This window comes from Sardina pilchardus, chromosome 10, assembly GCF_963854185.1.
Source record: "Sardina pilchardus chromosome 10, fSarPil1.1, whole genome shotgun sequence".
In the NCBI taxonomy this organism is placed as follows: Eukaryota; Metazoa; Chordata; class Actinopteri; order Clupeiformes; family Clupeidae; genus Sardina; species Sardina pilchardus.
In genome coordinates this window covers 26,133,415-26,160,914 of record NC_085003.1, presented here as the reverse complement: position 1 = coordinate 26,160,914, position 27,500 = coordinate 26,133,415, and the positions used below count along the sequence as shown (strand labels likewise).

Genomic DNA, 27,500 nt, shown 5'->3' with positions numbered 1-27,500 from the left:
CCCTTGTCAGTCAATAGTGAGAGTACTTAACTGTGTAGAGTCGTTGTCATTGTCGTTGTCGTTGTCGTTGACTATGCTTGCTGTTAAAGGGAATGACAGACGTTACGCCCAAAGCACACCCATTAACAACAGCCCTATCGTGACCAGCATTTGATCACAAACTCACGCCATTAAATAAGTGAATGTGGACGGGCCACGCCTTTAATGTCTATAAACTTTGGGCCTCTGAGTCTGACCCTCCATTTCTGAACACCGAAATATGGGCCGATGAGTTCTGCCTTTTGATCGCAGATTACATTTCAGTTAGTATTCAGACTGGAGAGGTGAGACAGACATAGCTAATGAAATAGGACTCGAGGAGGTTCTGAGAGATGACAGAGGAAAAGAAAGAGAGAGGGTGAGAAATGGAGGGAGAGAGACAGAAAGAGAGAGAGAGAGAGATGGAGGGAGACAGACACTGTCTGCTTCGCTTTCAACGTAGTCTTGTGTCAAAATGTAGTACTACAGAGATCCTGCAGGTGGCAGTGTGGCTCTGTTTTTGCCCTCACCCTTCACTCTCCAGCGCTCTCTCTCTCTCTCTCTCTGTCTCCTCTCCTTCATGCTGCTGTGGCTCTCCCAGACTATACAGCTGGTGGCACTGTGGTTCTCTCGGTGCACCCCCCCACCCCATCTCCTCCTCCTCCTCCTCTTCCTCCACCTCCTCCTCCACCCCCCCCCCACCCCCTCGTCATGTCGTGCTGGCCACCTGTTGCTGCACTGCGGTTGCTGAGGCATCGCAGCCTGTGGATATCATCATGTTTTCTTGGCTCTGGTCGGAGGGCCATCCTTATGTGTATGCATACACACACACACACACACACACACACACACACACACACACACACACACAACCACGCACATATAAATAAGCCGAAGGAAGAAAAAGGGGAAACAGAGCAATTAATTCCCCCATTCTCTGCCTCAGCTTGAAACCACGGCCGGCAGTGTTGGCACAACCTCCCCTCCCACTTAGTTGATGCTGTTTCTCCTGTTTGTAACTGTTTGTAACCTCTCTCTCTGTCTCTCTCTCTCTCTTTCTCTCTCTCTCTCTCTTTCTCTCTATCTCTCAGCAGCTCCTTCTCTCTTTCTCTCTCTCACTCCTTCTATTTCCTCAGCATCGTTTTCACAAAAGCTGTGGCTAAGGGCTTCCAGTCACGTTCACAGCAATCCGATCTGACCCGGCCTGATCTGTCTTGCTTTCCCGTGGCTGTGAATGTGGACCAGAGTCTGCTGCTCCTTGGGAGATTTGTTTATTTATTTATCTATTTTTTAAAAAGGGTTGCAAAGTCTCAGGCAGTATGCTATTCACACATCCAACGAGATGGACAAGATGCCGTTCATTCAGTGTGGTGCGTGCGTCTGCAGATTGTTGTTGAGTTGCCTTGGCTGGGTTTAGACTGAAAAGATCTATAGATGTCATCCTCCACATCCTCCACAGTGAGAGGCTGCTGTCAGACAGACACACACACACACACACAGAGAGAGAGAGAGAGAGAGAGAGAGAGAGAGAGAGAGAGAGAGAGAGAGAGAGAGAGAGTCATGGACAGGAAAGACGAGTTTGGGTATCTTCCATTTATCTACTCTTTTTTGGAACATTAAAAACAAAATCCTCCATGATGCAGCGCCAAGCGGCAAAGCAGCTGTAATTGCAAATGCACCAATTAATGTGTTGGATATGATGGTTTTTTTCATTTATTTATTTCTCTCTCATGCGCGTGCACACACACACACACACACACACACACACGCACGCCTCTCTAGAAGTGGGTTTCCCTCGGGACCATGATAAAAACTCTTTGCTGTCATTAATATTTCAGGGATCTGTATTTGTGTAAAGAAGACGGGCTTCAAATCTCACTTCTCTCAGTCTACATGCTGAGATCTAGGAAAGACAGCAAGAGACGGGGGAGGGAGATGGGAAAGAGAAGGAGGGAGGGAGAGATGGAGAGAGAGAGAGAGGAAGAGAAAAAGAAGAAGAGAGTGAGAGAGAGAGAGAGAGAGAGAGAGAGAGAGAGCAGAGAATTATGAGAGGGGAGAGATGAAGAGAGAGAGAGATAGAGAGAGGAAGAGAGAGAGAAGAAGAGAGTGAGAGAGAGATGGAGATAGAGAGAGAGCAAGAGAGAGAGAGAGAGAGAGAGAGAGAGAGAGAGCAGAGAATTATGAGAGTGTTGAGCTGGAGCAGGGTGAAAGGCAGGGACAGAAATAGAATACTCAACTTTCACAGCCAGCACCACCAGCAGCCAAGGCAGCCCACTCAGGCTCGCTGCCTCCCCCCACACCAGTGCTCCCTCCTGGGGCTCTCTCCACCTCCATCTCCCTGAGCTCCATCCCCACATCCCCACAGCCAGAGCCCAGAGTGCTTAGACCCATAGACCCGGTGCTCTGCGCTCAATAGCAGATCTTTTATGCACACTCATAGAGACTTAAATCACAGCACCCAACTCCATAGCTAGGAGAGTGGGTCCCACAGGCCTGCTGTCAGTATCTTATTCCTCCACATGATATCCTGTGGATCTGTGGGTGTGCTGAGCTGTTGGCACGTCGCTTTAAAACCTGTATCATACACACACGCCATGTTAACAGTATGGAGATATGTCTTCATATCCACTCTCCATAGGGGCCACGACAGTGACATGTTTCTCTACATCATGTCCACACTGACTAATCAGCTCCCAGCAGAGTGGCTGAAGAGCCTTACATCCTTTTACAAATAATGTCTTTAGTGGTCTCCCATGGTCCACCACATTGACATTGCTGCAGGCTTTAACCTCAGTATCCTCTTTGTGGAGGCACTGCAGTAGATGGGACCTCTGTGCTGCCTCACCTTCTCCAGTATAGGCCATATTTTACATCTTTTCCTTTTCTGCCCATTTTTTTTCTCTGTTTAAAGTTTTAAGTGTGTAAGTTTGAAAGATTTTTGTTCATAAATACTCCTCTGCTCTGTAAAGTTTTCGAGCCCAAATAATGCTGCTATGGTTCTTGAACTTTAGAACTCCAGAGCCACTCTGCTCCATTACAGTATGTAGTTCCTTACCACCGTTCTGCCCTCTCAGCCTCTCTCTCTCTCTAACCCAGCTGCTCTCTCTTTACTGGAAGCATGGGTTCTATAACCCTACTGCCCCACTGTCCTCCTCTAACCCGGAGTTACCCCGGCGTTCGCTGAAACTGCTGTGTTGGGGGGGGGGGGGGGGGGCTCCTGGCCCGCCTCCACACTCTTCATCAGATAAACAGGAAACTTTGTGTTCCGGAACAGGAACTATTTCAAATGGAATGCAGCAGCCCAGGCTCAGTCTAGCTCAGTCTCTCCTGCTGCTTACTGAGTTGTGTTGTTGTTGTTGTTGTTGTTGGTAGTGGTGGTGGTGGTGGTGTTAAACTGAAGGTTCTCTGCAGTGAAAATGTTTGACTGCGTGCTATCTCATCTATCAAACGCTTTCATGCAGGAGGCAGGGAGACCATGCTGAAAACAATAGTCTCAAAACAATTAACTCTAAACTCCCCTTGAAATGGACAAAATAGCTCTGAAATGGAAAAGAAAAAAGAAACATCTCCAATTGTGATTACTCGTCTTATTAGAGTGACCTGGTATGGGATGTTTTATTCAACATGAGCATGTCCAAAGTTGGTTTGGCAGTTTGGTTTGCTAAATGATGCCATGGCAAAATGATCCGCTCAATCGGTAGCTCCCATCCACACTGTTTGGTTCGTTGGTTTTGTTGGATACTCTCGAACTGCATCCTGATCTGCACCCATCCCATTTTGGCCTGGGATGTGCATGGGCTGTGGCCCTACACAGCAGATTTCACACCTTAGCCACAGCGTCAGTCCTCCAAGCCAAGTGTTTTCCCAGGTCTGTCACCTCACCTGTGATTGTATGTGGGGAGGATTTCTCTGCTTGTACTGTAGTAGCAGTGTTTGAGCATTCAGACATCATACTAAAGCCATTTGCTAGTAAAGCCCCAGGGGCATCTAAACCTTGAACAGAGAAGGGTATAACGAATGTATATATGTGTACATTTATGCCATTTGTAAAGCTTATCTTAATCACATTACGCTAATGGTGACCAAGTGGGGCTTATGATATGAACGCTGAACACACATTCAGTAAATATGACTGGTAGAGCAGAGGCGTAATGAGAGTCTCCCCATAATTCATCTGAAGATGAGCTCTTGCGTCAAGGCAGATGCGGTCTGACATGACAATGACCGGGGGAAACCACCTGGGAGGCGGTGACCTGCTCTTACTGTAAGTTGTCATGACTTTCAGAAACACACTGATCAGGGCTGTATCCTGTCCTCCCCAAAAGCTTGGAGATACTGCAGTGTAGTGTAGACTACCAGTATTTACTGCACTGCACTGCACATTGGTACTGCTGGGAAATGGGGCCTCCGTTCCTGGACTGACTAGATGGCCAGAGGGCAGTCTGACCGGAGGCGATCACATCTCCGGTGGACATGACTGAGTGCTGAGGCTCTCTCCGAGTGGAGAGGCCCTGCTCTTTTCTGTACGCCATTTTGTTGTTTTGTTCCACCTCACATCTGAAATAATTCATCACGTTCTGACGGGAAGCCATTTTCTTCTCCCTGCTGCTCGCTCTTCTTCAATCTCTCTCCTCTGCTTTATTGTGTGTCTGTTTGTTTGTTTGTTTGGATGATTCAGGCCCTTATTACATTTCTCTACTTTTATAAACACTCTCTGAACCATGGCAGGCTAATAAAGCGAAAGCCTGCCTCGCCTCGCCTTGGTGACAATGTGAACGCCTTAGACAGCAGCCTAGTGCATATTTGAAACAAAATTTAGTTCCCATATCAAAACGAATACGCAGCCCCCCTCTTCACATTCAGACTGAGACAAGTAGGACATTCATAGGACACAGGATATCAATAGCATGCAAACTGTCCACACCACAGGAAATTCATATTGTTGGTAGCACAAGACCATTTAATAATGTTGTCACTCATGCTTGGCAACAAAACAAAACCATATGACAGACACCAAAAATTGGAAATTGTTCTGTGTGAAAGCAGAACGTGTAGACCATACCTACTCTATGACTTGTACTGTATTGTTTTAAGATTTGTCATTTTATTCTGCTTTGGCAGAACTTCCACATCCAAGTCCTTCAGATTTAATTCTGTTCGTTTTGGAAATAAAAGAAAAACATATTCTCTCCAGAGACAAACTCTCAACTTGTATCATAGTTGTCTTCCTCTCCTCGTAATTGTTCTCTCTCTCTCCTTCTCAGAGGTGAACTGCCGGACGGCCGTGTCTAAAGGCTACATCTCAGGTCTGCTAAAGCTCTTTGAAGACTGGCACAGTAATGACACAGAGCGTGAGCACCTCCTCATTCAGAGGGCCCTCCTGCACTGCCTGCACCGGGCCACTAACACCAGCCTGGGTAGGAGCTCCCTGGTGGCCGAGGGCGGTATTGCACTCCTCTTTCAGACCGCACAGGTGCTTTTCTGCTGCTAGCAATCAGGAGGCAGAGTCTACACTTTGTTATTGTAGCATCATCAATAATCCATCATCTCCTCATTACTCCAATCACATGGTGTGTTATAATACAAGCATGCTCCAGTGACTTATGTTTGGACTTGTGGAGTTTTTAGTTTTTACTCATGTCAGTGTTCTAATTTGTATAATCAAATCAAACCAAACAGCTACCATGAAATCAACTTTAACCTGATTGGTAGGGCACTCAAATCAAAGGCTAACAGTTGTTCCTGCTACTGTCTTATCCACCCCTCATTTCACTTAGTTTTCTGATTTCTTAAGTCCATGCTGTACAGTACTGTGGACCTACATATGTTCTCTGTCTCAGCCTATATTTCCCTAAACAGCTTATCTATGTGTTTGGGTCCATGCTGGGTGTAGACCTGCATGTTTACCAGAGGCATGGAGTCTCTGATTGAGCCGGCCGTGCAGCTGATGAGGAAGTGCTGTCCCAAGTGTCCGCTGCCTCTGGCCTCTGACATGAGCGTCTACCGATTCCCTCTACCAGCCGGGACCCTCAGCAGCTGTGAGTCCACAGCTGGAACTCAAGGTAAAGTTGTCCTTTTGTGGAGATTTCTCTCCATCTGGATATGAGTTTTGTTCATTCTGGCTAAGATTGTTTTTTTCTGGTTAACAACAGGACTTTACTCTGTCTAAGATTTGATTACTCTGGATAAAGTTATATTATGCTGGAGAAGATTAGTTTACTCTGGTAACCTGGTGTGAACCAAAAAAGAAAAGAGCAAAAAACAAACAAACAAACAAACAAAACATGTTTTTTTTTGTTTTTGGGAAACCTTCAGAATTGTGTGGCCTAGAGATACCGTTTGTTGCCAAATCTCCCAACCTGTGTATTGCATCACAGTAAAGATTTATTTCGAAGGACTGAGAGCAGCAGTGGATTGGGCCAGAGTGAACCCTCTGGCTGTATTTCAGCCAGCCCTGCCCCCTCCCATGCATAAGCTGGGACTCATCCTCTTCAGCCTCCTCAGTGATTCTCCAAAGCCTGCAGCTCCTCTGGCCTGGTGCTGAACGCTAGGCCAGTAAAAGCTTGGTCAATACTGATTGACTGATTGCGGAGGCTGTGCACGGCAACGGCCAACCACAGGCCACCTCAGAGGTCGCTCCTGCTAGGCGGAATCACTGTGATAATGAGCTTGGCTGTTGAGCTTGTTGTTGCTGCTGCTGTTGTTGTTGTTGTTGATTATTTTTTGTTTTGTTTTGTGTTTACTCATTCCGTCAAGTGTTGACATGAGCAAGAAAATATTCAGTGAAGCTAGGTTGATAGCCGAACAGGCCAGTGCAAGGGTTTTTTTTTTTTTCTTCATTATTTTGTGTGATGCAGATTGACAATAAATGACTTGGCATTTGCTGTGTCGGAAACAGACGTTAATGTTCATCGGTTTCCCCAACCACAATATGAGTCGAGCGCAATTTAATCTGACCTATGTTAATGTTCAAAACAACAATCATTGTTTTTCCTGTCATTGTGACAGTTTTTCAAATGGGAGGATTATCTTATTTTCCTTTTTAATGGAAAAGTTTTCTATGTGGCTGCCTTTTTGACAGATTTGTATTTTGTGGAGAGTGTCTCTAGGCTTTTTTTCAACAAGCTCATGGAACCTGAAACAACTTGACAAGTGACACATGAGGAAAGGTGTAAATGTCAGAGAGGAACAAGGCTCGGAAGGGCCCCTAGACTCTCTTTGTTTGATCCCACACAAGCAGTACCTGTCCTGACATTTATGCACTCCTCTGATATCCTCCATCCTCTTCTTCAAGGTGAGGGCTTTGAAGACGACAGTGACAGCGATGTGGAAAATGAAGATGCAGAGAACAGAGACTATGTGAGTGATGAGAACTGGGGACAAACTCGCACACACACACACACACACACACACACACTCACACAGACATGTATGTAGAAGCACACACCCACACCCAAAAACAGACATGTATGTAGACACACACAAACAAACCCACACACACTCACAGGCACCCCCCCCCCCCCCCCACACACACACACACACACACAAACCCACAACCATAAAGAGATTCTCACATTGAGATACTGTATGCATGAGCAGGCATGCACATATCACCTATCATAGCTAACTTTATTCGGTTTTTAAGTCCGACGTCACGGACCCAACAGCTATTTTGTGAAAAGACGTTTATTAGCGCAGCCAGACGGTTTTTGCGACTTGTAAACTTTGTCATCACGATTCGAGATTCAAGATTCAAGATTCAAGATTCAAGATTCAAGATTCAAGATTCAAGATTCAAGATTCGTTTAAACGGTTTTAAAACAAAATCGCTAAACTTTAACAAAGTAATCACTGTAGCTATGCAGCCAGATGATAAATTAATGGGTAACGTCCAGGCTTCCGCAAAAAAATAAATATTTGATTAGGTTGAGGCAACAAGTCCGTATAAGATGACAATTTCCTTAAAGGCTAGTCAGAATAGCGAAAAATATTAGTTTATTTTACTGTCCATGGAGAACAACATGTGAGTTTGAAAGCCGTTGGACCCGGAAATATATTTATTATCCCATTATTACATCATCACTTAAAAACCGAATTGTTTTGTACACTCAAACACTCGTTGAATGCACACTCAAACTGTGAGTTAAAAGAGAGAGAGAGCGAGAGAGAGAGGGAGGGAGGGAGGGAGAGAGAGAGAGTTTTACTGCAGTCTTCACAGACGTTTTTGCATCTGTCTCTTCTCTCTCATTCTCTTTGCATTTCTCAGTTCATTTGAGTTCAGTGCAGTGTTGTTCATGTCAGAGAACCCACTTTGCATTGCAGCAGTAATAAAATCACACACAGAGAATATCACATAGACACGACACACACTATGCTTTTTTATAAGATATCTCAGACAAATACACACTTACACAGACAGAGGGACATATGCTCACAAAAACATGCAGACACACACACACACACACACACACACACACAGCAGTAGCGGTGGTGTTTTGATCGTCTCATTCTGGCTCACAGCCAAGGGACATACGCACACACTCACCAAACACACACACACACACACACACACACACACACACACACACACAGCAGTAGCGTTGGTGTTTTGATCGTCTTGCTCTGGCCCCTGGCAGGAGGAGGACCTGGAGACAGACCTTGAGTCCCTGCGGCAGCGGCCTGAACCTGACAGACCCCTGGAGCAGCTGGGCCAGTACGTGCGTCTCTGCCCAGAGTTCCACCACGACTTTCAGGTGTGTGTGTGTGTGTGTGTAAGCTCAACTGCCCAGGGTGTCTGCCCTGAACTCCACTATGACTTCCCGGTGTGTCTCAGAGTGTGTGTTCTCAATTAATGTGTGTGTGTGTGTGTGTGTGTGTGTATGTGTGTGTGTGTGTGCGCCATGTGCATATGTAAAGTATATTAATGCTGCTCAGTCTGCTCTTGGCGCCAACTCAGTTCCAGGATAAAAAGTGATTTGGCAATGAGCAGAGGGCTCAATGCTGATAGCCACAGTGGCTGATGGATTCTAGAATGACCACAATAGCTGATGGATTCTGGAATAACCACAGTGGCTGATGGATTCTAGAATAACCACAGCTGAAGAAAAGCTCCCATATCTGTGTTTGCGTCTGACTTTGAGTCTGGTCCAAGCTAAACCCAAATGATGTTTTCTTAATCATTATAAGAACAAACTGTAAAACTAACCGAAAGCCATCGCAGAGAGGCGGCCTGGGCCAGTATCTTTCATAAGCCACTTAGATCTGTGCTCCTCTGACCCCTTCAAGCATAGTCAGTTCAAGCTGTTCTGAACTTGAACATTTATTTTATCTTGACATAGAAAATCTCCTCTCTCTTCCAACCCTGCCCAGAATGCAATGTAGCAAGCAACTGCTGTTTGTTAGTCTACTTCTACTCCAAGCAGGGAAGTCTTAATCTCTCTCTCTCTCTCTCTCTCTCTCTCTCCCTGTTTAACATTCTTCCCGCAGTCACGGGTGGCTATGTGATGAGATTCTAAGATTGATACTGTACCCTCCACCTTCGCAAATGCCACCAGTGAGCTCCTTATCCCTCACTGAGGGGCGCTCTCAGAGGTGTGATGGAGAGACAGCTGCAACACCCCCACACACGCATACACACACTCACACAAACACTTACCCACACACACACACACATTTACTTTCACATACACATTATACAGTATACTTACCCTCTCCTTCTCTCTCTCTCCCTCTCACACACACACACACACATACATAAACAGCACCTACACTGTCACACACACATATATAGTACACTTGCTCTCTCCCTCTTCTTCTCTCTTTATCTCTCTCCCTCTCTCTCACACACGCACACACATGCACACCTGTTTTTGCAGTGAAGATAGGAGAAGAGCCCTGCTAATTCCACTGCAGCCTATTACCCCAGGATTAGTGCACAGCTGTCTTTCCCCCATTATTGGGCACTTATATTTATATAAATCCCCAGAGCTGAAGATGATATGGACTGGTGATCAGTGAAGGCTGCGTGCCTATCTTCTCATCTTATTACGTATGAGTCATTCATATTTATCTGCTTAAGCTGTGATTCCACATTGTGGGGGCAGGCGTTCTCACAAGTGGCTCCCTTAATGACTTGATGACGGATCAAATTGGCGCTTAAAATGTGCACCGACATCTCAAGATCTCCCAAAATGCGTCACGAATGAATGAGTCCCAGATGTCATAAATCGTCATTACCTACTTGGCGTGTAGAGGGACGTCGTGCTTTATCATCTGTGATATCTGAGGGAGATCCATGCTCAGGCTTTGATGAGCTAGTCAGTAGAGACGGCGTGATGCTGCACTGCACATTCCTCCTGATTTTTTGCTGGCTGGAGGTGTGAGAATGACAGGAACTCCGACGGCCATAGGAGACCCTTTGAAATTAGTGACGTTAGCTCGAGGCGTGGCATTTGATACTCTGCTGTGGAAGATATTCTACATGGAGTGGAATATCACATAACAATACATCAGCACAGGATTAAAATTGTGTTCAATTATCACTTAGTCAGTGATAGAATCAGAATCACAAAATATCCATAGCTTAATATGGATCACTGCAATTATTATTAACATATCATAACGTATAACACAGTAGGCCTGTAGGCTATCAGCATTTTAACATTAGCAAACACATGCTAACAGTAGGCTATTCTTTTATTTTGTTTATAACTCTTATGGATCACCCTTGGACAGCCTTACTGTGCGTTCAGACCAAGAGCGACCAAAGCAGCAAAGTCGCTTTTGACGCTGGTAAAATGCAGCTTCTAAAAAAAAACTTTTGCACAAGTCGCTAATGACGTGAGAGATTTGAACATCCGATTTCGTTTATGACATCCACACAAGCGAAGCACGCCTACATTCCGATTGGTTGTCAGTGTTTTGCAACCGAAACGAGTCAAAGCTAATTCGCGTAAAGTTAAACTGTTTTTAACTTTTTTTGGTCGCTCTGGTCGCCCAAGTTTTGATGCTGGTCGCTGTGGTCGTTTTGGTCGCTGTAGTCGCTCGTCCCCACTCAAAGTCAATTACTTCCGGCGATTTTGCAGCTTTGGTCGCTCTTGGTCTGTGAACGCACAGTTAGGCTACAGTGTGAAGATCATTCTCAAACAAACAATCTCAATCTAAAGCAAATCTCAACAAACACCTTTTAAGAATCTGTCAACAACATAGACATACAAGTGTAACCTGCGTCGTTTGGAACCACCGCGGTCCAGCCCTGCACACGCCCGGACTCGAACCCGCGAGACAGCAGCACCTCGGATCGGGAGTCGAGCGCGCTAACAATCCAGCTGAAAGCCCAGGCTACTAGCTTTCATGCCAGCAGCGCTCTTGAAGTGTCGGGGAGTGAGGTTTACTAACGTTCCACAGCATAGCTAACCAGCTAGCACCCGTTACACTCACCCCCCTAAACCTCACTCCCTATCCGGGTCACGGCACCAATGTAACCTGCGTCGTTTGGAACCACCGCGGTCCAGCCCTGCACACGCCCGGACTCGAACCCGCGAGACAGCAGCACCTCGGATCGGGAGTCGAGCGCGCTAACAATCCAGCTAAAAGCCCAGGCTACTAGCTTTCATGCCAGCAGCGCTCTTGAAGTGTCGGGGAGTGAGGTTTACTAACGTTCCACAGCATAGCTAACCAGCTATCACCCGTTACACAAGCAAGACATTGGATCAAGCCTACAAATAATGTCAGCCTTTTGATCACCAGAAGACTTTGACAAGATTGGGGAGAGACTCTTAAAAGATTGTCTTTTGAATAAATGTTGAATGGGGGGCATTAGTTTAAAAAAAAAAAAAAAATACAAAAAAAATACAAAAAATAAAGAATCTTTCCAGAATCTTTTCAAAGTCGTCTGATGTAGCAGTAAATATATAGCAGAAACCCTAAATAAGACTTGAGGCTGTATCAAGACCAGCATTCCTCACACCTCGTACAGTAGGCCGTACCTCTTCCAAAAGGAAAGTCCCATTGTCCCTCACTGATGACTTATCAAGTAACTAAGCTTCAGAGGAGATAGGAGAGAAGTAGCCTGGGAGAAGGGCCAAACAGCATAAGAAACATGCACAGCAATAACAGTAACTGTCCCCTTACCAAATGCTATACTGTATGCTAAATGCCATAAACACAAACATAGATGCATTTACCTATTGAGAGGTGTTTTGTTTACATCCAGACAAGCTTCAATTCTAATCATGAGTCTATTTGTATAGCTTATTGGGATACTAAGCTCTGCAGTTCAGTTGATGCACTCTGTAAAATTAGTGCTATGCAGTGCTAGCTAGGAGTCATATTTGTTTAGCTGTAGAACAAGGAGTTGATGAGGAACAAACAAAGCCTCACTTCTAAAGCATCAAGATAACACTATGCAAAAAACACTTGGAGGTAAGTGCAGGGTCCCTGACTGAACCTTAGCATAAATATCCCATGACTCATAGCTTTGACAGGTTAACCTCCCCCTTCTGAGCGGTTAGGCTGTATGAGTGTTGATATTCGTGCATCTCTCTCTTGCTCTCTCTCTCTGAGATGTAGCTGGGTTGTGGTGATTGTATGTGTTTGTGTTGATAATCGTGTGCATTTGTCAGTGAGGGCTGCTGTAGCCAAGTGTTAGCATAAATGTGTTGTTGTGTTGTTGGCGGGTGTTGTTTTGCATTGGTGGGTCTCTTGTCTGGTGCTACATGTGTCAAGTAGCCAAATAATGTACTTTTTGTGTTAGTGTTACAGTAGATGTGGGTTCATAATAAATAGCCTGTCTGTTTGCTTCATATTAGTATTGGTGTATGTCTGTGTGACTACAGTTTTCTGTTCATGTTAGCATGTGTTTACATTACAGCAGTATTTTGTGTCTGTTGTATGCTATGTGTTGGTCCTTTCGTGGCGAGTTGGCTATGTTTCTGAATTAGTGTAGCTGTGTTTGTGTTGCCCGAGTTGGTCCTTTTGTAGCTAGTTACTGGATTAGTGTAGTTTTTTGTGTTGTATGTGTTGGTCCTTTTACAGCTAGTTGGTATGTTTCTGAATTAGTGTAGCTTTGTTTGTGGTGTATGAGTTGGTCCTAATTTGTAGCTAGTTGGTTTGTTCCTGAATTAGTGTAGGCCATTTGTTAGTGTTCCCCTTTGGCAGCCCTTGTGAAGAGTGTGCAGTGTTATAAGGCACAGCAGTCAGCAGTCAGAATCACTCTAACGCCTTCAGTCTGATTAGCCTGATACGGTGGAGGGAATGAATATGTCAACCGCCACAACCTCTCCCTCAGCCTCACCTCTCTCTCTCTCTCTCTCTCTCTCTCTCTCTCTCTCTCTCTACTCACTCTCTTTTCGTTTTCCTTCAGACTCTATTTTAATTTAAATGACATCACAAGATGAACAGGCCCCTGAAAAAATACCTCCTTCCCCCAATTAATTTACTGCCATTCCCCATTGATCCAGTGATTTGGGTACGCCACGGCCGGTGAATTGAGCAATTTTCACTCCAGACTTCCTGGCACTCCTAACAACTGCTATCAGAGAAGTGCGGTCAAGAGTACCGCATGAATAGAGGAAAGAAAGAATAAAAGAAGGGAAGAACGACAGATACTGAAAGAGAGATAGATAGATAGAGAGAGAAAAGTCAGGCTGACGTGACACAGAATCTAAAAGCTGCTTGGCTGGCCCTCTGCCTCGCGGCTGTCTGATATGTCAGCCCTCATGAGCAGGAAGTGACAGGGCCTGCTGCAGTCGGCACTCCTCCGAACGCAACCCAGCTTGATTAGTCGCCGCTGACCTTGACCGCTGACCTTGGTAACTACTTTGTATTTTCATTGGCATTGGCTGCAGTGCGGTGCAGCGCTAGGCGAGTGCAGCAGAGTTTGCTGTGCATATATGCTAAAGAATCCACGGCTAAATAAGAAAAGAAAAAAAAAGCACACCCTTTGAGATGCTGGCATGGGACATAACGTATAGAAAAAGATAATGTTGCCGCACACTCGGTTCTCAAATTTCTCAAATTTATTCACCAACGTTTCGGCCAATTGGCCTTTTTCAAGGTTTCTCAAGAAGAAAGAATCCACGCTTTCAAATCTTAACTGCAGTATTCAAGTTGTGTATTGTTTGTGCATATACTGTACACCAAACATACTAGTGTAGTGTATAGTCACTCCATTTGGTGTGAGCGAGAAGAGGAGGTAATCCATGGACTACCATGAGCCTCACACATCACACACGATCATTTCACTCAACCTGCACATAACTGACTTTGACTGAGGGATGGTGTGTGTGCCTGTGTGTGCCTGTGTGTGTGTGTGTGTGTGTGTGTGTGTGCTTGAGTGTGTGTTGTGGAGGCTTCTATTCAGTATTCGGACCTTGTGCTAAACAAGTGTGTGCACCCACCGTAACGGTCACACACAACGAAAGTCTGTGTTATGATTCAGCCCTTCTGAGCACCGTAAGCCATAACAGGATGAGGAGATTTGATATGTGCCCTGCCCATTGGATGGGGCCATGCCGCCCAGGGACCTGGTGTGGGGGTGTAGGGGGTGCCGGGGTGCGGAGGAGGATGGAGGTGGGTGTGTGGGGTGGATGAGGATGAGGAAGAGGAGGGGGTTGGTGTTCCCTCCCCGAGGAGCAGCCAGCAGACTCGTCAGGGCCTTGCCTTTGATCACTGGCTTTGCTCTGTGCACACTGCAGCCTCGCTCCGTGGCGGAGTGGGACGGAAGCGAGTGGGGAGGGGAGGGGGAAAAAAAACAGGAGAGAAGAAAGAGGAGAGGAGTGGGAGGTAGAGAGGGACCAGTTAATGCTGATTTACCTCGCCGAGCACAATCCGGAGAGAAGCCAACCTCGGAATGGGTCTGGCCACGATCTGGCTCAGTGCCGGCTGACAGCCGGGCAGTCAGCAAAGAGGCTCGTCTCAGTACTCTAATGTCAAGTAATAATAACTTTATGTGGTTCATATGCTGGAGTCCGGTGGTGATAACTCTTTATATTGCACTAAAGTGTGCTCCTCACAGTCCATGTGTGTATCGTCCATATTAAATGGTGTGTGTGTGTGCGTTTGTGTGTGTTACTGTACATATTTACCTTTGTCCCGAGGTTGCGGTTCTGAGGAAGAGAGTAATGAAATTTGGTCCATGGTATGTGTGTGTCTGCTCACATAGCATAGAATATTGCTCCAAGTCTCCAAATATCACTTCAAATTGTTTAAAACAGCAAACATCAGCCCACCTTATGACCATGTGGATCTGGTGCAGTGTGCTGATGCCGGAATCTGATTCCACCTTGGTAAATATTGGGTAACAGGGGTCTGTAGTTCCCAGACTAGTCTTGTTATTGTGGCAGATGAGGGGCCACCATACTGACTTGCCCTTAACTACTCATTAAGATAGTAGTCCGTGGTCATGTTGTCTGGATGATGTTTGTGGTCTTGCTGCCTGACTTTTGGTCCTAATATCTAGACTAACCCAACTGGGTTTCATTTGCCATAGAAGTTCACTGCTATTAGTTTAAGTTCATGTTTGTGTTAAATAGTTACCTCTGGAGCCGTTGCATCATTATTCATTGCGATTTCTATTTGTTTTTTAGCATAGAGCCTTTCCTAGGAAGTCTAGTCTGAGAGTTGTTTTCTCTTGTGAAATTGCATATGCTGTGGGATTCACATCATCTCCATCGTTTCATAGATATTCATGAACATCTTTTTGTGCTTGCATGTACTTTCTCCAGTCCAAAATGTGAAATTCAAATGCTCTGAAGGAGGAAAAAACAAGCGCTGCAATTCAGTTAAACACTATTACCAATTCACTTTGATAAAGGGTTGCTCTGATTACACCAAGTCAAAACAGAAAGTTCCTTTTTTAAGTTTGCTGCAGTGCACTTCCTGAACTGATTCTCCTTTAGGAACTGCTACTCACAGATTACATTGGTGAGTTAGCCTACCCAAAGCCATCGATATCTCAAAGTTGCGACACTACCATTGACTCCCGTGTACAAACAATGGCGGCACATCCGGTATGTCATGGTCGTTGAAAGGAACTATTCTCATTGAGAATGAATGAATATCTCAGGTGTTATAATAAGACTTTTCTACATGACTTATGGTCGTGTGCATAATAATGCATTTTCATTGAGTAATATATGTATGTGGAAATGCAGTTTATAGTAATTTTCATTGAGTATTTACCGTAAATATTAATGCGATCGCTGCTGTCAATCCCGTAGTAAACCAGGGACCAAGGGAACTACTGAGGCTACCCACTAACCACGTGACCGCTCTAATCTGGCTTTAACATGGAAGTCAACGGCTGTCGCAACTTTGAGATATCGTTGGCTTTGAGCCTACCGTACGCTAATATGGAGGGGTCTAGTGAGTGATGTGCAGGTGGGAATGAATGCGCCTTGCCAATGCTAGTGAAGATAAGATTACATGTAGTCTGGAATGTCTCTTAGGTAGAGAAATTTGTCCTGGGCAATTGAGAGATTGGTTATACAGATTAGAAAAAGAGCATACATTAACACAGAAGGTGAGCTAACAGCTATGATAGCCAAACCCTTATACCTATTTCTTTTGTGGTTTGGTATCTTCTTCCTTAGAATAACTCACCATGTAGAATATGTTCCTCTGTCCTCTGATATCTTTAGTTTTTGCTTTCTAAATGTTACTTCAAATTATTCTTGCAGTGAGGTAGTGGTGGTGGTGTGTGTGTGTGTGTGTCGGGGCATACTCGTAATCTTCCCAGCTCTCTTGATAAGAGTTTGCAATTGAGCTTTGAATTAAACAGACAGGTTCCCAAACCATATTATGATGCCATATCTTATGATGGATTCAATGGCAGTCCTATAAAAAGTTAGCATAATGTCTTTCTCTAAGCCAAACACTCTCAGCCCTCTCAAAAATGAAAACGCTGCATGCTAATCCTTAAATATAAAAGCTCAACAAATTTGGTCCATTTTAACTGAGAATCAAACATCACACTTAGGAATTTATATGGTTACTTGTTCCACTGCCTACCCTTAAATTGTCTGTGTTATCGTTACATTATTATGTTTTGTCACAATGTTGTGTTTGTCAGTTGGTTTTAAGTGTAGTTAATATGTGTTGGCCTGTAGAGTGTATAGGTGCAGATCTGAGGTCATGTTGTATGTTGATGCTGGTTGGCGTTTCGGTGTGTGTATAATGGTGCAGTTTGCCACACTGGGTGAGACTAGGCCTGAACAGCAAATCTCCTAAAAGTACAGCCCTTTGGCTTTGTTTTGCTATAGGAGACTCAAGCCTGGGTGAACCAAGGTGAATCTGTTTGCAAATTTAAATTGGCTCTTTCTTTGAAATTGAGTAAACAACTGCATTCAAAATCTTTGTTTACAAGAAATATGTGTTTGCTGCACTTTGGAAACGATTAGAGTATAAAGCACCAATTGAAGTTCACTGCCGGTTACACCTCTGAAAGTCTGCTGTAGTCTCATGAGTTCACTTATCTGCATATGTTTGTCACTAAACCACACATGGAGCTCACATTAGAATTTATTATAAGATGTGAAAATCAACATTCCAGTTCCCAACTGATTTTGGCATGTTGTGTTAGTGTGAGCAGTTAGAACATGCAGTCTGAGCAGATAGTGTGTGGAATTAGAACGTACAGTGTGTGCCATTAGAACGTACAGTCTGAGCAGATAGAACGTGCAGTGTGAGCAGATCGAATGTGCAGTGATTGAAACGCTTAATGTGATACATTAGCTCATACATTACTGAGAGAAACAGAGGTGGTGGTGGTTTCACCCACCCACTCACCCACGACCCATTTCCCATTCCCCCCTTATTGTGTCTTCTCTGGAGCTGGGCTGGGCTGGAGCCCCCACCCTCCTCCTCATGTCAAACCCCAGCGCTTCAACCTGCTTCAACCGGTCACGTCGTCTCTCCGCCCGCTTCAGAGGGCCCGTGTCGTCTCGCGTCGTCCGTCTGCGGTGACCTTCAGCTCCGGTAGCTTCTGCGGGGCCCGCAGCTAAATTGATGTTGTAAGGCTGCCGAGGCAGCAGGCTCCACTGGGTCTCTGATGTCCCTGCGCGCTCCGTCTGTCTGACGCTGGTAATTGGAGGACATAATCTGCTTTCAATATCAAAGGCACCATCACCTGTTTGATGTTACTCGAATGTGGGCAAAACTGGCCACTTATTTCTGGCTGGATCTTGGAAGAAAAGGAGAGGGAGAGAGAGAGAGAAAAAAAAATGGCTGGTTTATTTTTATTTATTTATTTTTTTAACTGTCCACAGATGTCTCGTTTTCATAGTTTATTTTAGGCTTCTGTTTCTCTTCTTCTGACAGTAGTGAAGTCGAGAGGAAGAGTGAGGTAGAAGTGAATGTTTGGGGAAGAGGAATTGGATGTGTCTGATTGATGTTTTAGTGGCGGCTCAGGTTCCCCCACCCAACACTCACACACACACACACACACACACACACACACACACACACACACACACACACACACACACACACACACACACACACACACACACACACACAGAGTGTACTACTCACATGCTGTGACAAAACAAAACATCGGAAAGATCCAGAGATCTGTCTTTGCCCCATCCTGAGAACAGACAGAGCTGCTACAGAGATGTTTGATGAGGAGCATTCTAGAAGCTGCTATAAGTGTGTCCGATTCTGAATTAAAGAGATTGTTCGGTTAGGGTTAAGCAGATGCTGTTTAAACAGACAACTCAATGTACAGTTTGAACAGATGATTCAGAGATTTCATTCAAAGTTTAACAGATGACTCAGTTTAAGCTGATGATTCACTTCAGTCTTCAGACAATTAACTGCAGATGTTTACAGTATGACCAAGCTGTAGCCTACAGTATGCGCGATCAGTTGAGGAACTAGTGATGTGCAACCACTCTTACAGTACCCATGGTGTACTGTAGATCTACTGAGATTAATATTCTCCTTAAAGTAGTCTTTCCAGCATTTTAAAACTGTTCACTGTTAATTTTAGCTATTGTTTTGTTTTTATTTGTAAGTCGCTTTGGACAAAAGTGCCTGCCAAATCCCATAACCATAATCATAAGCACATGAAATAATCATGGCATGTTGTGTAAGACACATGACTGACTGGATGAAGAGAGAGAGAGAGAGAGAGAGAGAGAGAGAGAGAGAGAGAGAGAGAGCGAGAAAGGGAAAGAGAGAGAGAGGCAAAGGCACAATAAACACTTTGATTTCTTGTTCAATTTGAATACTCTCAAAGACAAGATTACAGTGGGAATTAGTCACTGAATCAGACACAGCAACATCTAAGGCATGCAAGATGCATAGCAAACAGACACCCAAGCCCCATTATATGGTGGATTATGGAGTGGAGAAAAGCGATGCGTTTTAGAGGTTAGACTCGTACGTAAGTAAGTGTAAGTAAAAGTATGTCCTAGGATTCACGTTGAGGAACTAAAGCGGGAACAATGTCTTCCAGGAGCTGGACTCGGGCTCGGAGTCAGAGGAGAGTTCTGACGAGGACAGTCTCCTGAACGGGGACAGCGGTGACCGGCGGTTGAGGACAGGGCGAGGCTCCCCGCGGCAGGAACACAGAGTCTCCGTCCAGGCCCCGTCCTCCTGTGCTCCTCGAAATGGCCACACCTCGTCCATCTCCAGAGGCGAGGGTCACGGCACACCTGAGGAGGACAAACACAACATGAAGGCCAAAGACCTCCACAGGCAGTGCCTGAGGTACAGCAGGCTGCTACTGGTCCACTTGCATGCTTGCACACTGCTATATCAAGCAAGCGGGCAAGAACGTCAAGCAATTTTGAACAGGAGTGTTGTGCCCAAATGTGTCACAGTAGCCACAGTGTCATTTAGAATGCCATTCCCGGTTTTCTGAACCGCATTTCAAAAGTACAGTTGCTCATTTCAGGCAGATTTTGTATCAGGCATGCAGACATCACAGACCAGATGCAGTTACTGTAAGTCATATGGCTATGTATCAGTGTTCATGTATTTGTCCTTTGGTTGGTTGGTTGTGTTTTCAAATGCTTGTCTATTTTTTTGACTGTGTGTGATGGACTGTGTGTGTGTGTGTGTGTGTGTGTGTGTGTGTGTGTGTGTGTGTGTGTGTGTGTGTGTGTGTACTGGCACACTGTCCCGTAGCTCCCATGAGGAGGGTCATCGCAGTATGGTGGATCGGCTGCTGGAGAAGTTCGGCTCCTGCATCCCACACCACGACCCCCGGCTGTACGCTGCCGCCGCCGCCAACACCAGCTCCATCGCCGGCTACTCCATCCTGGCCTTCCCAGACTTCTGGGGCCACCTCCCTCCTCCGCGGCCAGAGCCCATGGCCGTCCGAAGACCCAATGTCCAGAGGTACAACAGGGCTGCGGCCTTGTGTATTCTGTTTGTTTGTTTGTTTGTTTGTTTATGGGGTCAGCGTTATATTTTGCTATTTGCCTTCAGTCCATGATTCCTGAAGTAAGATCTCGCATCTCACTAATGTACTGTACTCTCACACATGTGGGATTTGTGACTTTGAGTTTGATGTTGAACTCTTTCATGACTGCTCAATACCATCGTACACAAAGGAGTAATTGGCTATTAGCCTGTGCACCCATGTCTTTGGTCATTTGAGCTCAGCACAGGACAATATAGATTGGTATTGATGTACACACTGTCACAGGGGAGCATAGTGGTGTAGGAGAAATCAGGTTGAGGCAACAGGCGAAGAGGGCCCGAGGGTGCAGTTTAGGCACAACATGATGCAAATACATAAAAGTATAGTGCACAGTTCCGTCCATACATTGAGTCACACCTGATGTAAAGACATTGAGGGTAGCAGACAAACACTTATCATAGAAACTAAAAGGAGATTAGATTCAACTTTAGTGTCATTGTGCACAGTACAAGTACAGTCAACAAAATGCATTTTGCGTCTAACCAAACCTAACCAAAAAAGTGCAATGTCATATACTGTAGGCTACATGTACAGTGTAGGCAGGTGGTGCATAAGCATATATCTTAAGTGTAAGATACAAACGGTTTTAAAATGCAACACGCCAGTGAACAGTAGCCTCCTAACCGTAATAGCCATGTGCACGAGAAAGAACACTCCAGAAAACATAGAACTCAGTGTTTAAATGGCCTTTCACTCAATCACTTCTGCAGAGTAAAGTCAGCATGATTAAATCATCTGAAAACTGCCCCTAACTGGCGGACATCTCAATCATGCAAAACCCAAAGACGAACATAAGGCGGGCATTACTCTGGAAATAATGTAGTGGCAGCGGCAAGAGAAGCACAATGCTCAGACCATAATCAGTTCTGTCTTGTTCCTTAGTAACACAAACGGTTTGCCTAAACTGACAATTGAATACGCTTGCATTGCGCTTTGAGAGTTGAGTCAAGTTCAAAGCTCAGCCTGTTCAACACTAGTGTTATGCTAGTGATGCAGCTGTTCCGCTGCCGGGCCATAGAGAACAATAGGAACATTTGCCAATGGCCAATGTGATCTCTGCCTAAGTCCATCCCAAAGCATTCTTGATCACAATACAATATTAAAGCAACGTTTCCTGAATGCCAAATGAGCACGCCCAACTAAGTGACCATAAACATAGACAATAACAATGACTGTACACAACAGATCGTCGTAGATCAGTAATCAAAATAATAAAGTTTATAGTGTCATGCACTGTCTAGTGTGGCATATCATCATCAACACACACACACACACACACATACACACACACACCCACACAAAAGATTCATCGGCATATTGCCATGAGATCTATCATGCAGTGAGATCCATCACACATGGGAATATTGCAAGGCATTACTGTGCTTGCAACACACTTTTGTGAAGCATAGAAAATGAGATGAAGGTGTTTTCAGTTCCCCTGCTGTCCTCTTTATGCGAGTTTAGGAGTGTTTCACCAAAATACAGCTGGCACGTAACAAGTTACAAAACGCTGCTAGATCAAGACTTCCTGCGGTTGTCTTTTTTTTGTTGTTGCTTAATGCGCTAATAATACTAGTGCCACCCGCCACTGTTAGAGAGATGTAAGCTTAATTTATTCTTCCCAGGGAGTGGAGTTTAGGGCAAGATTATAGCACTATAAGGGAAATCTGCCATGCCATTTCCCATATTAGACTGCAAACACAGACCTGGGGGGAACAGGGAGAGACAAGTATTACTGGGCAGAGTGTCGGAGAGCATTCAATCGGTGTGTGTTGAGAGACTCACTGTACTTCTGCTTGTGTTTGTACTATGTGAGCTCACAACATGAAATGGCAGAGCAAGCCGTGTGGACTTAATTCAAACATCCCAAATGAAGCGCGGGGCTGGGAGAAGCGGGAGCTTTGTTGCGGGGGTTTGGAGCAAAAGTTGGATCTCTGAGGGGCTGTGTTGTTCTCTTAAAACCACAGACCCTGGGCTCTCCCGGGTACCGCGAGGCTGCCGCAGTCAGCCTATGATCTTCAGCCGGCCTCTCATCATGCCTCTCCTCCCTGGGCTTGTGCGGAGCAACCAGAGGCGCTCGGAGAGCTCCTCGCTTATTAAACACACTTTCAAACGACGTCTCTAATTATGCAGCCCTCTCTCTTTGCTTGAAAAACTTTTTTCTCTCCCTGTCGTTCTCTCTCTCTCTCTCTCTCTTCCCCTCCCTCCTTCCCTCCCTCTCTCTCTCTCTCTCTCTCTCTTCCCCCCTCGAAGAACTCTCCCATGTGCAGGAGAGAGATTGGGATGTAGCAAGACAGTTATTTCACTCATTTATTTTATTTCACAGTTCAGTGTGCCCGCTCAGAGCTAAGATAAGTCAGTGATGGGTCTATTTAGTGTCATTCCAGCCGCGGAGAGGTTTCTCTGACTCAGAAATAACATGCGCGACAGCCGGCAGCATTCTGGTGGCTCGGGCAATTTTCTTCTGTCTCAATCATTGTGCACAGTAAAAACAAAAATATGACTTTCTTCAGCGAGTATAAGTTGTTGTCATTATTTTCATATTTTAGAAACTATTGGAAATGTAATCACCCTTGGGATCCTGTTTCCTTGAGAGTCAATCTGAAATCACTATGTATGTAATTGTGTGATTTTATGGATGATGAAGGCTAGATTAGAAAATGGTTGATATACAGTATCTTCCACACATCACATGTAGGAAATGGAAGATATGTCATTAGCATCTATGGCATGCTCAGACAAGCACTGTGGAAAACGACCCCCCCCCCCCCCCCCCACACACACACACAAACACACACACACACAAACAAACACACACACACACACACACACACACACACACACACACACACACACACACACACACACACACACACACACACACACACACACACACACACACACACACACACACACACACACACACACATACACACACAAAAGAGAAAACACTCTCCATTCTAGCTTCAGCCCAGTTGAAACATGAACCTATTTGAAAGGGCCATTCATACAGTACAGCATTAGCCACCCTGTCCTATTACTGTGGTATTGTCTTAGCGGTCTTTCTCATAACCTGACAATCCCGTTATACAAATGGCAAGTACATTTCCGACTTTAAAGAAAGGAATATATTTACTTTTACTTTCTGTAGGAAACCACTATTTCTGACCTGTCTCCATCAAATGTCCTGCTGGGATGGTGGTTTATAGTATATCTTTTCATTTTTTAGCTTCAGAATTTTTCCGATGCACTGTTTAGCAGTGGTATTTATTCAGCTTGGCATTGGTTAGGCAATCCACGAAACAATGAGTTGTGTGTGTATATTTTAGTCAGGCGCTGCACTGTAAGAAGCCTGCACAAGCTATTGTTGTGTGCAAACAAATGTGTCAGTTTGGATATCAAAAATATGGATGACTAGTGACTCTTTAGACTAGAGCAGTGTTTTTCAACCACTGTGCCGTGGCACACTAGTGTGCCGTGACACATTGTTAGGTGTGCCGTGGGAAATTATCCAATTTCACCTAAGTGGTCTAAAAAAGAGTGAATAGAAATAATTTTCTTTGTGTTCATTCAAGACACTTTGACAAGAATGACTTGATATCGTTAATGCGGGCTACAGATGTTTATTTAATTTCATTTTCAATAAAATTTCATTTTATTTAAAATGTTCGGCTGGTGGTGTGCCTCAGGATTTTTTCAATGAAAAAAGTGTGCCTTGGCTCAAAAAAGGTTGAAAAACACTGGACTAGAGGAGGATGGAGTAATGACTTGGTGTTGTATAATGTAGGTAAAGTTGACATGACTGGGAAAATGTGTGTGTGTGTGTGTGTGTGTGTGTGTGTGTGTGTGTGTGTGTGTGCACGTGCACATGCACGTGTGTGTATGTGTGTGTGTGTGTGTGTGCGTGCGTACACGTGTGTCCCTGTGTGTGCGCACCACTGGCCTATATGAGTTGCACACACACTCCACATACTCCACAGATAACAAATCACCTTTTAATTTTATATTTCTCTTTTTCAGAAAGAAAGTGCTGGAAGATATCCAACGGTTTCTGTGCCCTGAAGACATCATTAATAAAGTTGTCTTTGACTTGGAGGATCCTAGGTAAACTGTTCCTTTAAAGTCAGCCTGTCTGTCTGTCTGATGTCACGCTGTCACATCGACATGTGCAGCCACAGAGTGATCAAACTGCATTCTCTAACCCATTTTAGGATCAAGGAAATCTCAGGCAGGCAGGAAGCATTTGAAGAAATGGTTGAACAGGCAGTGTGCGTGTGCGTGTGCGTGTGCGTGTGTGTGTGTGTGTGTGTGTGTGTGTGTGTGTGTGTGTGTGTGTGTGTGTGTCTGTGTGCGTGTGTGTCTGTATGTGTGTGAAGATTGCAAGTGCAAAGGCTTACAAAGGAGGAGTAATACATTCTCAGTCTGCGGTTTTGGGAATTTTTTGAACTTCTTTCATGCCTCTCTCACTATCTTGCTTTCTCCCTCTCTCTCTCTCTCTCTCCTTGATGTCCACGTCTCTTTAGTCCCCAGTGTTCCTCTGACCACAAGGACTCGCTGCGTTTCTTCTCGAAGTTCGAGTGTGGTAACCTGCGCAAGGCCGTGCACGTGCGCAGGTACGACCTCGCTTTCCCGCCCACCGAGGCTTCCCCACTGAAGTGCCGGACATACACCTTTGACACTTAAAATGGCTACTTGTATACACTTAGATGAATTTCCTTCCCTTGCTTTACTTTACTTGCCTTAATTCAATTGCTAGTATAATTTGGTGTGAAGCGACGCAAGCCGTTGTGGAGTGCTGTTGTTTACCTGTACTTTGGGTTCTTGGGGTGCTATATGTACGGGATAATGGACGACACGCCGTGCGGTTATTCAAAGTTAATGCACGTTCTAGACGGTGATACGGCCTGACGCGAAGCGGAGGGACGTTCCGTCTAGAAAAGTGAAGTCCATTATCCCGCTTATTCCACTGTTGGCACTTGCGTTGTGTTCGTTTCCGGTGCTAATTTAATTGTTTAAATCGCTAGAACGGTATTATTTGTAGAACTACTTTTCCCAGACACATTTCAACTAATTTCTCAAACTGCGGTTACTAGTTCTAAATGGATGGTTGCTATGGCCAAAAGCCAGTCGTTAGTTCTAATCTCCCGTTGTCAAGCTGGCACATCCCAGGATTCTGATGAAAGTTAACTTTGAAAGATTGCTATTTTTCTTAGCCTACTGCCACCTAACTAGCTAAATGACACCTCTGTCATATGCTAAACGTTACTATGATCTGAACGTCTGTATTTTACAGCTTCTATGTAACGTGACAGTGCATTTAAACTTCACAACGAGTTTGGCGAATTAATATTCAAGTGTGATACGGTCAAAAACAATGGAACTACTTCATAGCCGTGCGTATCTAAAGTTAATGCACACCCTTATAGAACGCAGGACAATGGGGAACTCAACCGAGCAGTGGAATAAATATATATATATATAAACATTACTGCAGGCTCTAGGCCCAACAGCAAAACATACATCAAGAAGGAACCATATGGAACCATGCAGGCTTTAAAAAAAAAAAAAAACCCTCCTTTGATGAACTCTTCAAAATGGTTTAAAGTGTGGCCTCTACTCCACAGGTATGAGTACGACCTGATTCTGAATGCGGACGCCAACACGTCGCAGCACCACCAGTGGTTCTACTTCGAGGTGAGTGGCATGGAAGCCAACGTGCCCTATCGCTTCAACATCATCAACGGCGAGAAGACCAACAGCCAGTTCAACTATGGTAAGAAGCAATGGCCTCCGCACGCTCTCATTTCAACGCTGCCGTACTGTAGGTCTACCAGTGGTCACTCAGACAGCAAATTGTGCTTGAGTCCTCATTTATCAGGCCACACCTGAAGTCCTCACAAAGGTGTATATGTCAGCATATGTTTAATTCTGGAAAGGTTGATGATATTGGTATTAGAGTGAGCTATATGTTACATCCGTATGGAGCAGTGGTAGCATGGTGGTGAAGTAGCTGGGGTAGCATGCTGTGAGCTATATGTTACATCCTTATGAGGCAGTGGTAGCATGGTGGTGAAGGAGCTGGGCTAGCATGCAGTAGCCTGAAAAGCTGTGAGTTTAATTTCCGACTTCCACCATTGTGCCCTTGAGCAAGGCACTTAACCCCAAGTTGCTCTGTGAAGAATGGCCCTTGTAATGTAATTGACATACCGGCGTGTACTGTAAGTTGATTTGGATAAAAGCGTCTGCTAAATGAATAAATGTAATGTAATGTAACGTAATTCCACAACCAAGAAATGCATGCAAGACTGCACGTGTTTCACTACAGAGTCGTTCAGTATGAGTCTGGCATTGTCTGGGTACAGCTGCTACAGTAAGCTATTGAAATTCATGCACTTTCTCTTGTCGGTGAAATTGTTGTCTGTGTGTTGACTCTTTGAGGCTGTCAAATTCCTGCTTTATACTCTATAACAATCAGTGGCAGTAAGATGTTTGAATCAAATATTTAGCTTCCAAGAGCCTACTTGCGTTTTCGTCAGTTGTTATAAACAGTGTTTGTGTGTCCCTCATGCTGCCTGCAACATCCATGTCACTATCATGTGCACCAGCAATAATGAAATGGAATATGGTGTTCAGTGTTGCTACGGTATCTTGCTTGGCTGTCCGAAACAAAGTTCATAGCTGTTACCTTGATGCCTGCTATGTCAAAGTGACTCATCGGACAGTTAAGCCAGTGGGCAACTGGTTTCGGTCAGACTCTCAGTGTCAGTGAGTTCGCTGTGACCCCATTTTAGGTTCAGCCGTCTGCCTTTTGTTTTTTCTGTTTGTTTACGCTGCGGTGTTTCTGTGTGTCCTGCTCGCGGGCGCCCCGGCTTGCGTTTTAAACGGACGACCTGTGTGTGTGTGTGTGTGTGTTGTCAGGAATGCAGCCGGCGCTGTTCTCCGTCCGAGAGGCTCTGGAGGGCCGGCCCTGTTGGTTGCGCACCGGCACTGAGATCTGCTACTACAGGTGAGAGCTGTGGACACCCAACAGCTTTTGTCAACTCCGCGTCAG

The 27,500-nt window shown here is 45.0% G+C and overlaps 1 protein-coding gene across 1 annotated transcript in view; it reads left to right on the top strand.

The window, feature by feature from the left end:
• The window catches only part of LOC134094696 (cytosolic carboxypeptidase 4), a 109,537-nt gene that overhangs the window by 15,598 nt on the left and 66,439 nt on the right, over positions 1 to 27,500 (top strand). Inside the window, exons 7-16 of the mRNA XM_062548318.1 lie at positions 5,283 to 5,491; positions 5,912 to 6,080; positions 7,313 to 7,377; positions 8,655 to 8,771; positions 19,478 to 19,731; positions 20,152 to 20,364; positions 24,470 to 24,553; positions 24,973 to 25,062; positions 26,074 to 26,222; positions 27,368 to 27,455. Of these exons, the coding sequence (XP_062404302.1) occupies positions 5,283 to 5,491; positions 5,912 to 6,080; positions 7,313 to 7,377; positions 8,655 to 8,771; positions 19,478 to 19,731; positions 20,152 to 20,364; positions 24,470 to 24,553; positions 24,973 to 25,062; positions 26,074 to 26,222; positions 27,368 to 27,455 (1,438 nt within the window). The remainder of the gene's footprint in view (positions 1 to 5,282; positions 5,492 to 5,911; positions 6,081 to 7,312; positions 7,378 to 8,654; positions 8,772 to 19,477; positions 19,732 to 20,151; positions 20,365 to 24,469; positions 24,554 to 24,972; positions 25,063 to 26,073; positions 26,223 to 27,367; positions 27,456 to 27,500) is intronic.